At 33.7% G+C, this 13,876-nt stretch overlaps 1 protein-coding gene across 1 annotated transcript; it reads right to left on the bottom strand.

Moving 5' to 3' along the window:
• Window positions 1–8,987: 8,987 nt before the first annotated feature.
• Window positions 8,988–13,871, bottom strand: LOC100965487 (NKG2-A/NKG2-B type II integral membrane protein-like; the record flags this gene model as incomplete). The annotated part of the gene is made up of 5 exons (XM_012814004.1): window positions 8,988–9,099; window positions 9,957–10,057; window positions 12,540–12,691; window positions 13,214–13,267; window positions 13,776–13,871. Coding segments are annotated over 5 exons (515 nt in total), but the record flags the coding sequence as incomplete, so codon positions are not given.
• Between the last annotated feature and the right edge of the window lie 5 nt (window positions 13,872–13,876).

Genomic DNA, 13,876 nt, shown 5'->3' with positions numbered 1-13,876 from the left:
AGTATGAATTATCTTATTATTCAGTGTCAAACAATGTAATGATGGCTGATCCGAAGTTAATTGTTTGTTGTGATAATGTTTAGGGGTTTCCCTTAAATTATGTTTGCTAACTTACCCACATAAATGTCTTGATGTCTCTACAAGCAGCAATCTGCGAACTTGGGAAATACTCCAACATATTTCACATGTTAGATTTTTAGCCCAAATTATTCAAATAAGGAAATTGGTTTCTACTCTGATTCTACTGCATATTAATTTTCCTCAGCTGCATCATACCTGGTACTTAGAATATTCCACAAAATAAGGAAGGCTAGTTGAGAGATAGACCGTAGTAACACATACCTTCCACACCCATAAGGTCATACATCCATTAGCGCAGAACCCAGGTTGTTCTCAGAGAAAGGCCCACGGCAGCTGAGAAATAAAAGGTGAAATGGAAAGGCATCAGTTCTGGACAAGAACAAACAATATCTGTGATCTTCACAGAGTGCCCTGCAAAGGCTCAGAGTGCTGCGAGAGTGGAAAAAGTAGATTTGTCATCATTGCGTCACCCAAGGTCTGCACAGGAAATTCTCACATATGGGCTCATTTGAAATCAATTTATCTGTCAAACATCTCCCAAAGCAGGAGACACGGGCTCTTAGTACAAGGACAAAGTAAAATTCTAAAGTGTGTCCTTTAGTTTGTCCATTGTAAGTGACTCTGAGAAGCTGTGTTCGTGTTCCACAAGATATGGGAGAAAAGGCTTGACCACCCTTGTGGGTCACTTTTTTTTCATCTGAATCACAAATATGTCAACTTAAGTTTTAAGTGTGCCTTAGATGACTAAGACTCCCTTTCAGACTAGGTTGCTAAATTTTAATATCATATGTCTTTTCATATTCTTGTCATGTCACTTCTATTAAGATGGAAAAAACTCTAACACAGTAACATTATCAATAGATAGTTACTGATATTTTTCATTAATTATTTTGAGGAATTCCTATAGTTTCAATTTATTGTAGATGATACAATATAATCAACTTAAAAATAATCTCTGAATTAGAAAAAATTATATCTATATTTTCTCAATAAGTGTACCTCTTTCACAATACATATGACACCTGTGCATACCCCATGTAAAGAACAACATTTATAAACCAGAATTTCCATCTCTAACAACTTTGAATTTCAGCAAATATCTAGGAAGCTGGAAACATTGAATTTTCCTTTATAAACAATCTCATCAGTAGCTTTTCTAAAGAAAATATAAAAATCCCATTTATTAATATTTATTGTTGATATGATTGTCATTGGGGTCTTAGTCATAATTTTTATTGTGTGGGCCAATATCTAGAAAAGTTTTTTCTACATTATCCTTTAGAATTCTTATGATTTCATTCCTTAGATCCAACTCCTTTATCAAACTTGAATTAATATTTGTGAGTGTTGAGAGGTAATAGTTCTGTTTCATTCCTCTGTGGGTGGCTATCCAATTTTCCCACCACTATTTGTTGCGTAAGGTATTTTTCCCCATTGTATATTGTTTTCTGCCTTGCCAAATACCAGTTGGTTGTAGGTCCATGGTTTTTTTATATCTGGGTTTTCTGTTGCATTGGTCTATGTCTCTATTTGGTACAAATGACATGCTGTTTTGATTACTATTACCTGTTGTATAATTTGAAGTCTGATAAAGTGATGTGTCCACATTTGTTCATTTTGCTTAAGATTGGTCGGTCTATTCAGACTCTTTTCTGGTTCCAAATGAAGTATAGAATTATTTTCTTTAAATCTGTTATGATGTTGGCAATTTGATGAGACTATCATTAAATTTATGAATAAGTTTGAGTACTATGGACATTTAAAAAATGTTGATTTTACCTGTCCATGATCATGATGTATTTTTCCATTTGTTTATATCGTTTACATGTTCTTCCTATGGGTTCCATAGTCTCTTTGTTGAGCTCTTTTACCATCTGGTTATGTATATACTTAGTTTCTTTTTTGTAGCTATCATGAGTGACATTGAGCCTTTATTTGATTCTTAACTATTATTAAGGTATAGGAATTACACTGTTCTATGTACATTGATTTTGTATCCTGAGATTTTACTGAATTCATTCATCCATTATCAATACAATGTTCCCCTATTCAAAGCTGGAAAAAGACCCTCCCCCATTTTCCAGGCCTAACCAAATAGAATTTTTCTCTACAACCTGCACTATTTGAATATCTCCTGCTCCTCTTCTCCAGAGTAGGAGGAATTGCATTCATTTGTTAATACCCTCAGTCACTAATCAACATTGAAGTCTACCAGGTCCTGGCCAGCTGTAATTCCCCAAAAAGTATAAAGCTCCTAGATGAAAGACCCATGCATGGTTTCCCACTTGGATCTCCCCTCTGCCAGAGACTCTGGTGTTTTCATTCCTTCTAGTCCATTCTATCTAATAAATCCTGTCTTATTAATTGCTGTGGCCCAAGGGTTCATTCTTTGAAACTCTGACACCAAAGACTTACTACAGAAAAAATTTCTGGTAACATTAGAGAAAACTGTTCTGGGATCTCTGTGGTTTTCTATATACAACATCATATCATCAGAAAAGTGTGATAGATAGCCTTTTTCCTGTCTGATTTGGAAACCCTTAATTTTCTTCCCTAGCCTGACTGCTATGGCTAGGATTCAAGCACCCTCTTGAATAGAAATTGTATGAGTGGACATCCTTGTCATGTTCCATTTCTTAGAGGGAATGCTTTCAACTTATCCCAAATCCATATGATGTTTGCTGTGGGTTTTATATATGCTTTTTATAATCCTGGGAAATCTTCCTCTGTGCCTAGTTTGTTGTGTGTTTTTTTTTTTTTTAATCATGAAAGGATGTGAATTTTGTGGAATACTTTTTCTGCATCTTTTAAGGAAATCTTATGGTCTTTATTTTTGCTTCTGTTTATGTGGGGAATCACATTTATTTATTTACATAACTTTGATCATTCTGTTTCCCTGGAATGAAGTCCACTTCATTCTGCTGGATGTTTTTTTCTTTTGATGTTTTGATAAATTCAGTTTGCTAGTATTTTATTAAGGATTTTTGTATCCATGTGTATAAGGAATGACTATAGATTTCTTTTATGTTCTGTCTTTTTCTGGCTCTGATATCAAGGTAATACTGGCTTCATACACATAGAAAACAACCTACAGAATGGGAAAAAATATTTGCAAGCAACCTATCTGATACACACTTAATATTCAGAATTTATAAAGAACTTATGCAATTACCAATAAAGAAACAAAAAACAATTTAGGCATGGTGGCTCATGCCTATAATCCTAACATTCTGGGAGGCCGAGGCAGTTGGATTACCTGAGCTCACAGGTTTGAGACCAGCCTGAGCCAGAGTGAGACTTTGTCTCTAAAAATAGCCAGGCTTTGTGTCAGGTGCCTGTAGTTCCAGCTACTCAGAAGGCTGTGGCAAGTGAATCACTTGAGGCCTAGGGCTTGAGGTTGCTCTTATCTATGACTCCATGATACTCTACCAAGGGTGACATAGTGACACTCTGTCTCAAGAAACAAACAAATAAACAAACAAAAGTTTTAAAATTGGGCGAGAGACATGAACAGAAACTGTCAAAAGAAGAGAGAAAAATGGCCAATAAACATGAAAAAACAGTCAATGCCATTAATCATCAGAAGAATGTGAATTAAAAACACAATGAGATAATACATTAGTCCATAGAATGGCTTTTATTAAAAAGTCAAAAAGCAATAGATGCCGACAGAGAATCAGAGAGAATATAATACTTATACACTACTGATGGGATGACCCATAGTATGACCTCTATGGAAAACTGTATAGAGATAACTCAAAGAAACTAAAAGGTGATGTACCACTCAATCTGGCATGTTTACGTGTTTACCAAAAAGAAAAGATTTGTCATCAAAAAGACACTTTCACTTGAATGTTATTGCAGCACAATGAACAACTGCAAGGATGTGTAGTTAACTCAATTACCAATTTATGAGCCGATTAATACAATGTGGCATATATATATATATATACACCTTGGCATACTACTCAGTTATGAAAAAGATGAATTAATACCTTTTGCAACAATCTGAACAGAACTGGAGACCATTTTCCTAAGTTAAGTATCTCAAGAATGGCAAAAAAAACACCATATATACTCGCTATTAAATTGGAACTAACAATGACCACACAGGTGCACAGATGGAAGTAAAACTCAGTGAAAATCCATCCGGAGGGAAGAGGGAATAGAGGAGACAGAAAAACCTACCTTGTGGGTACAGTGAATACTATTTGATGATGGGAACACCTAGAGCCAGGATTCAACAAGCATCATAGGAGCAATTAATTTTAACTAAAATATTTGTACCCACTTAATATTTTTATTTTTTTTAAAAAGGAGATAGACAAATGGATAAGAAGTATATGAAAAATGACCAACACAATTAATCCTCAGAGAAATGCAAATTAAAACTACAAGATGATTCCACCAAATCCCTGTTGCTGTGGTGGCCTGGGTCCCCACAATCATTGCTGGGATCTGCATTGAGTGCAGTCACTATGAGAAAACACTAAGACTTCGTAACTATCTCTGGTGAAATAACTAATGGGAGCTAGTGAGAGTCATATACTATAGCTAATAGCATCTAGTAAGTGCAGCCTCAGCCCATTATCCCAAAGGTCTCTTTATTCAATCCCAAACCATAAATCATGTTCACAACATAAAGCATAAAGTTAATTTTTTATTCAAAGCACAGCACCCTAAGTAATCATTAATAGTCAGAAGAAGGGAAACAAAAGATGGTAAATCATGCAAGCACATCATGTGTTTATAACATACACTTTACAGATTGAGGAGTAAACTTTAACTTGCCTAACTCATTTCAGTGATTCCCAACTATAACTGGGCAAGACTCAGACATTCTATTCTTTAGTTGCTAAGCATTCCATTCTCAGCCACAAGATATCAGTCAGGCCCTATGTGGCACCTGGAGGAGCAGGGTTCTGGACTCTGGTCAAATAAGACCTCCAGAATGCTAGCCCTGAGCTGCCTGGTGCCAGACATCCTGTGTGAACTATCAGTCTATTCCTAGCCTTGAATGGGATATGTCAGTACTTACGGGATTTGAAGAACCTGGACTCTGATTAATAAGCTCTCCAGAAATGCCTGGCCTGAACTACACTAGAAACTTAACTCCCACATGTCATGATGGCCAGTATTCAAAAGTAAAAAAAAAAAAGGTGATATATGCTGGCATGCATGCAGAGAACAGGATACTTAAACATAGTTAATGTGACTGCAAATAAGTATAAGCTCTATAGAAAGCAGTATGGAGATTTCCCAAATAAATAAATGTAAACACAAGTCATTTTATAAAAAGGCATATGCGCTCAAAATGTTTATTGTAGATGTGAAATCAACCTAAGTGCCCATCAGTTCTTTTGTGCATACAAAATATGGTATATTGAACATATACCATAGTTCACTATTCAGTCATAAAAATGAATGAAATACTCTTTTCCACCCACTTACATTGACCGGAGACTATTATTCTAAGTGAAGTATTTCAGAAATGGAAAACCCAAACCATATGTTCTCATTAATCATTCAAAACTGGGCAGCACCTGTGGCTCAAGGAGTAGGGCACCAGCTCCATATATCAGAGGTGGTGGGTTCAAACCTGGCCCCGGCCAAAAACTGCAAAAAGGAAAAAAATCATTCAAAACCAGGAATAAGGAAGGGTGGGAGACTGAAGAATAAACACTTGGCTTTGGAGTGCAGTGAATATTATTCTGGCTACAGCTACACCAAAAGGCCTGACTCAAGCATGATACCAAGTATCTAGGTAGCAAAAATATTTGTACCTCCTTAATAATTTGACTTTTTTAATGTTATAAATTAAAAGAAAAAAGGAAAATGTACACTGTGCAACAAAATAAAGTAGAAAGCTGCTGGGGTTAATATAGTATGGCAAAAATAATTATTGAAAATGTAATTTAATAATGATTGATTTTTCAAACTGTTAGTTATATTTTTTTAAAATATGTGTGCACCTAAGAATACTATTTCAACATAACTCAAAAGAAGTGAATGAATAAATAATCACCACGTAATAAACAATTCTGATTCACTGTTTATTGCACAGGTAAAATGGTGAGCTTATAGAAAGATTTAAACTACATAATTAACCATTACAAACATGCATGCTTACACAATAAATAATCACCATGTAATAAACAATTCTGACTCACTGTTTATTGCACAGGGAAAATGGTGAGCTCATAGAAAGATTTAAACTATATAATTAAGCATTAGAAACATGCATGCTCACACACACACACACACACTCTCACACATACACTACACTAATACAGAATACTTACATTTTTAAGTAACATAAAACTCAAAAGAAGTGAATGAATAAATAATTACCATGTTATAAACAATTCTGACTCACTGTTTATTGCACAGAAAGATTTAAACTAGATAATTAACCATTACAAACATGCATGCTCACACACACACACACACACTCATACACTACACTAATACATAATACTTAGTTTTTAAGTTCTCATTGAAAATTTCTAAGAATATTCTATAACCTTGTAATTCCAAGCGAGTTAATATGAAATACAGTTCTGTGCTCCCAATACAGTGCCAATAGTTCCTTGGCCAGTGGACAAGTATAATGTGGCCTTTCACTTTGAATAATAATTAATGAAAAATAAAGAACATTTAAAACCAGCTCCTCTATCACACCACCACATTAGAAGAAACATGTAGATCATTTTCAGCTTCACAATAAATACTCTAATTACAGTTTATTTAAATAGAAGTTTATAACCAAAAATTCAAAAATCTACATGATTTTTAATTGTCATATATTACTAAAGAGGCAAAAAAATTAAGACAATAGATAGTCACCAATTCTGTTATATGAATTGTGAGTAAAGTAGAGCAAAGTTCTTTCTTGTGAAAAATTGATTGCCTTAAAGACATATACTATAAAAACTAAGTTTAGAAATGGAATTATTTGAACATGCATCAAAAAAATATTTTTAAAGTTGAAATTAAATTAAGTAGAAGTGAAATAGATGAAAGAAAACAGCATATAGTATAAAAGCATAAGACACAATCAATACAGAGAGTCAACAAAGCCACTGATATTTTCATTGAAAATAATTAATAAAATTAACAAAAGATTTAAGAAAGTACCTGATGAGGCACAAGTATTTTATTTCTAGATTAATTGTGGGTATGTCTTTTGGATATTACAGATGAAAAACAAGGCATGATCCATCTCATAAATACAATTTAATATCCATTTGAAATAAAAATTTCTAAAATACACAAATGACCAAAGGATAGTAAAAAAAGATACCTGAATAGCACTATATGTAGTAAACAAATTGAGTTTGTTATATAAACATTCCCATAAATATATTCTACAAACTCAGATCACATCACTAATGAGTAATAACATTTCAACATAAAATACTCTTACCCAAAGGCTTCCAGGGTATCAAAAAAGAAATGCTTTCCAGCACAGTCTCAATAGTAAGAACTTTCAAGTGCATAGCAATGAATAAAAGGATACTTCAATCTCCCCATGAACATGGATGAAGAAATAAATCTTACTTCTAATAGAATATATGCACTGATCCTTTTAAAGGGATAATACAGAATGACCTGGATGAATTTATCTCAAAAACACAACACTGGTTTAATACTTAAAAGAAATAAAAGTAATATCCTTATATGCATTATACAGAGAAAACAAATATAATTTGAAATGCTGAAAAAATAGTAAAAATACAACATTGATTCAATGTGAAATACATTAGAAAATGGGAATATTATAAAATTACTGAAATAAAAGAAAGTTATGATAAAAAAATTTTAAATATGATTGAAATGTTGAAACTTCTCATCAAAAACAGGAAATAATACACATATAATTACATAGAACCATTATTAAACTTTTTCTTCATCACTGAAAATAATATTTATTTATTTATTTATTTTTCCTGTGAGACAGTCTCACTTTGTCACCCTGGACAGAGTGCTGTGGCTTTAAAGAATTTATGGCATCTGGGGAAAAAAGTGTGACTATTATAGATAAAATAGTAGTTTACATCAAAAATCCAGAAAACTCTATACTTGAATTGTGGGATTTAATACACAAAATCAATGAAGTAACTGGACATAACATTGACATGCAAACCTCGATTATATTCCTATTTATGGTCACAAAATAATTAAAGAAAATTTTAAAATAAGGATGCTATTTACAAAAGCATAAATGTGAAATAGCTGCATTTCTACATGACTTCAATACCCAAAATACAAAATATGACAGAGCGAAATTAAAGAAAACCTAATAGATTTCCAGACATAGCATGATATTGCTCGGAAAAGTCAACTTTATAAAGAGGCAGAATATTTAAATATGACAGTCCTAAACATCATCCCAGGAGAGTTATTTTCAAATATTTTTTATTGAGATGTCATGTAGATTGTAATAGATTTCATCCATTTAAGTGTACAAGTACATAAACTTTTAGTATATTTGCAGATTTACAACAAAAATCACCTCCAAAGGTTTACAAAATGTTTGTGACCCCAAAACGAAAAAAAAATGTAGTCATTTGTGGTCACATCTTATACCAATCTCCCCTTAGCTTTTGGCAACTACTATTCCACTTTCTCTATGGATTTGTCTATTCCTGATGTTTCATATAAACAGATGCACATAACATGCAACTTTAACAAGGTGACATGCCACAAACGCAATGCTCAGCAAGAGCCAGACACAAAAGAAATGATATCCTGTTCTGTGTTGTGTGTATTATACTGCAAATATTTTTTAGTCTTTTTACTTATAAACAAATAATAATTCGTTTTGACTTATTCAATCAAAATATTATTTCCATTTCACAAAATACAAAATTGCAGAGCCGAATCGAAACTCAGGTGCTTTACTTCTAAAGCTTGTGCTTACAAATGTACATTTTTGAAGATCCACATTCATCTGATTGAAGTCTACCTGAGGTTAGCACAGCACAGTTCCGTTTACCAGGTTCTATATCTGTTATGCTGCAATGGAGAAAAATATATATTTCTGTCATATTTTATGGGGAAATCCATGAAACAAGAGCATTTCCCATGTAATTTAAGAAAAGAATTTTATGAATACAATTAATGACATTTCATTGCAATGTTAGTAAGAGTTGCTATTATGAGAACTGAATACAGTAGTTCCCCATATCAATAAGGGATATGCATCAAGACCACCAGTAGATGCCTGAAACCACTTATTTTACTGAACTCTACCATATACTATGTTTATTATACATATACACACCTGTGATAATGTTTTATTTATGAATTAGGCACAAGAATGGATTAAAAACAATAACTAATACTACAAAAGAGTAAGTATAATGACATGCCAACATCACCTCTCTTTGCCTTTGGGTGATTATTAAGTAAAATAGGAAGTGCTTGAATGCAAGCACTGCAATACTATTACAATTGATCTGCTCACCAGAGAGCTACTATGTGATTGATAGGTGAGTCACCTCTAGAGTATAGATCTGCTGGTCAAACAGATGGTTCAAGTCCCAGGCAAGACAGAGAAGAACGATGTGTAATTTCAATCTCCTACTTACTCAGAACACTGAATTCATAAAGTGGTTTTTTTTCTTTCTGGAATTTTCATTTCAAAATATTCTGACCATAGTTGACAACACATATACCTCAAACTATAGAAAGCGACACTGTTGTTAAAGGGAGACTAATGTGGTCCATTCTTTAATATTTATGTCAACATTTCACTAACTTGCAACATCTTCCTTATGTCTGTAATTCAATTTAAACTTACTTATGTTAGTCTACTGTTTTTCTCCTGTTTATTATTTTCCTACCATATAGCACCAGTGAAGAAAACTTACTTAAGTTTGAAAGCTGACCCATTTATTGACACCCATGGATGACCACTGCTGTGACGAGAGACTCCAGTCCAGGAATGCCATAACAGCATGCTCAGAAATTTCTATAGGAATGCAAATATTTTATAATATGTATGATACAACAGTACATTTCAAAACTATTAAGAAAATGAAGTGTGCATGTGGGAAGGCTTAAGGGAGGAGTCATATCTTGATGTGCTTGCGTTGCTAGTAAGAATGATTTTATAAGTTGGAAACTAATACTCAATTATTAATGGTTAGTAGATTAGACATATTATAAGGAATAGGGAACAAAGTCTAGACAAAGGGAGACAGTGATGAGTGTTTCTATTCAGGCTGATTTTTCTGGGCTCTGAGCACAAAGTGCAAGGATTTGGTCCTTGAATCGGGCTCTAATTGGCTTCCTTGTCAAGATTTTGTTTACATTAAGACCATTAGACTTTGAAGCAGTAAAAAATAGTAAGTAATTCCATGCAATTAACATAATTGGCTGTAGAGTTGGTCTAGTTAGTAGGAATGCAACTACAAGGAAAGAACCTTGGCGGGATTGTTTGTCTTGCTTTCTTGAGATTTATGACTGTAACACTGATGTATGAAATAAATACAGAGCTAGCCTGACACTCGGGATGGCATCCTGGGAGCCTCACTAAGAAGTGTGTGCCGCCTCCTGAGCCCTGCTACTCTTAAAACTAACTCTTTGTCTATGTCTATTATTTCTCTATAACTCTTACTAATAATTTTCTTTTGTCTCCTCATACCACCAGGCCACAGGGAAGTAAACCCACTCTGTGTCATGGCTGGTCCACAACAAGAAAAGAGTATAACTGTCTTACCACAACAAAAAAGTAAATGAGGTGATAGATGTGTTAATCAGTTCAATGTAAGCATTTCAGAATGTATATCAAATCAGTACACTGAACCCCATAAATGCATCAATGTACACAGTTATGATTTAATTTTAAAAAAATTTTAAAAGGATTTTATGAAATTTTAAAAGTGCAAGTACTGTGTTCTTTCATTAGATCTACAATTGCCAAAACAATATTAGTATTTTAAGCAATATTAAAGTTGAAAAGCACTTTATATATTACTAAAAACTTTCACAAATGTGGGTAATTCTGTAATAAAATGAATTCTTAAACATTTTTATTTAATATGTTCATTATTATTCTTGCATGAATTTTGAAAAATATGACTGATGTAATTTAATAGGAAACCATGCTGGCAAAACAAATATAGCACGAATTTAAATAAATTTCCAGACACTATGTGTACGTTTCTCCTGATGCTAATACTAACTCAATGCACATTTCTACTATGTTTCTCAGAGTTTGGAGTCTTGAAGGGAATTGAAAGGGTTCCCATTAAGGAAATAAGAGTCTTGGAAGCCAAAAATACTGGTTGGTGCACAACACAGCATTCTTTAACTAGCTAAACCCCCACTGTTGTCTGTTCTGGTGTATATGGAACACCAGTGGCCCCCCAAAAGGTGCTACCCTCTACTCAACACAACTATGGACTCTGAAATTTATGAAAGACTCAAGCAGAGGAAGTAAGACTCAAGCAGAGGAAGACTCAAGCAAAAGGAGTAAGGAGAAGGTGGAATGGTTTGTGACTGCAGGATAAAGGATCAACACAGTGTTTGGGCATCTTACCCAACAGAAGAACATGACCTTGCCCTGCTGTTTTCCAGCACTCAACCCAGCAATGAAAGGTGCCTCAGTGAGCTCATGTCTTCTCTGTATTGAGATGGCGTCCTACCAGCACCAGCAATGCTGGCACCACCAGCAAGGGAGATCTAACAGCAGACCTCTTAATAGTAAGTAGCTAGAGGAAGAGCTTCTGCTCTGCTACCAAGAGACACCAGGGTAGGTGTGGCTGAGGGGACCAATGAATTAAGCCCATGACTACAAGTACCCCATCTAGGAAGCTCTGTATCCCTGAGGACATGAGATTCACATCCCCCTTCCAGACACACCGGATAGAATGGATTTTAAAATGTTATATGTGCATAATACTGTACTGAAAGTTACAAACTCCAGCTCACTGCATTAATATGGGTGAAGTGCATGAACATCGCACAGGGTAAAAGGAGACAGACGTGAAAGTGCACACTGTCACTTATGAAAATTAAAACACTGGTAAAGTTTGTAATATTAACATTCAGGACAGTGGTTTGAGAAGGAGGGAGAAGTGATGAGATCATTCATACGAGCAGGGCTACTGGGGCTAGAAACCCCTATTTTGTTATCTGCTGTGTATTATGGGAGTCTATTTGCCCATTCATGGTGTGTTTATATATAGTACAATTAAATAGAATAATTTAATTTGTAATAAAAGCATTTACAGAAGCATCTTTTTCCATGAGCAACAAAACCTGGTAATACTTAAATACATATTAGCTTATGAATAGAAATAAACAATGCATGGTGAAGTCACACAACAGAATAATGCATAGACATGTGAATAATTAATCTAAACTATGTACAAGAATATGATGAATTACACAAATATAATATTGACTAAAATAAACTTCTAAAATGTTTGAAACATTTAACATCTTACCATTTCTTCTTCACTATCTATGTAAAGCAGAGTGGAGTTCTTAGAAGCACAGGCCATCACACTCTTATTCCAAGTTTTTAATTCCTTATCAGTGTAATAACAATTGCTGGAATATGTGAACCACTCCTCTTGACAATGACCACAGTGATATGCTGAAGAAAAATTATGAATTATTTCTGGACATAATATGAATTCTTTAAATGAAAACTAATTTACATATTTTCACAGGTATAAAATATGACATTCATCTTTGCATCCTCATAGGCTGGTAAATATTTTACAGAAAAGCACCCATACATACATATGCACAGAAAAGTACCAGCCTCTCATCCCCTAACATCCCCTAATCATACTGTCATAAAAAGCAACACATCAAACAAAACTCATCCTTCAAATGTCTGAAAAATCACTGACAAAACTACATTTCTTGGAAAATCAAAATGATTTAACTGTTACCAAATGGTAGCAGTAGTAATTTGAATCAAATAGCAATAAGAGGGTGCAGTGATTTCACATGAGTATTTATACTTATTATTGAAGATAAGAGAATGACCCCCTATTACCTTTATCTCCGGATATTTATTGTTCATTATTTTATTACCCTTAAAAATATCTATGATCATTTTTGCACAGCCAAATATGAAAATAAAATATAAAATGACTAATAACAGCACCTTTCTGAGTTATGATAGTCTCCGAAGAATTGTTCTGTGTCTGCGGTATTGTAGCTGGAAAAATTTAAGTAATCCTTATTACAAATTAGTATCTAAGTAAGTCACAATAATCTTAATCTTTGAAATATGCTATATCACTTAAATTTATCTGCAGTAAAACTGATGTTAGCCAGAAAAAAATAAATAAAAATAAAAGTTAAAGAAGGTTTGACGAGAAAAATCTTTTCAGAGCCTACAAAACCAAATTACCACTTCTGTGCACTTTGTGTATTATAGTACTGCAATTATTTGATTTAACCACTTTCAAAAATTAATTTCTTTCTCAGTAAGCTTTTCAGACTTCTAAAATAAATCTGTGTTCTGAAATTTTAATATGTACATATAATTAAAAGCAAAAACATTCTACAATTATTCTTTTTTATTTATGCTTTTGAAAAATTCTGAATAAACATTTCTCATTTAGTCCAAAACATACTTTAAAATGAGAATTCCATGGTTTGATCTGATGAAGTGTTTCGAGGTACTTTCAACAATTCTTGCAAAACAAGAAAAGCGTACTTACAGGCAATGACAAGTCTGGTTACCACAGTGAACATTAAAACAAGAGAGAGGATTCCCAGGATCCCAGCAATGAGCTTCTCTGGAGGGAATGGTAAGCCTGCG

The sequence above is a fragment of the Otolemur garnettii genome, unplaced genomic scaffold (assembly GCF_000181295.1).
Source record: "Otolemur garnettii isolate 467f Iridium unplaced genomic scaffold, OtoGar3 scaffold00468, whole genome shotgun sequence".
NCBI classification, from domain to species: domain Eukaryota; kingdom Metazoa; phylum Chordata; class Mammalia; order Primates; family Galagidae; genus Otolemur; species Otolemur garnettii.
This window is presented reverse-complemented; position numbering and strand designations above follow the sequence as displayed.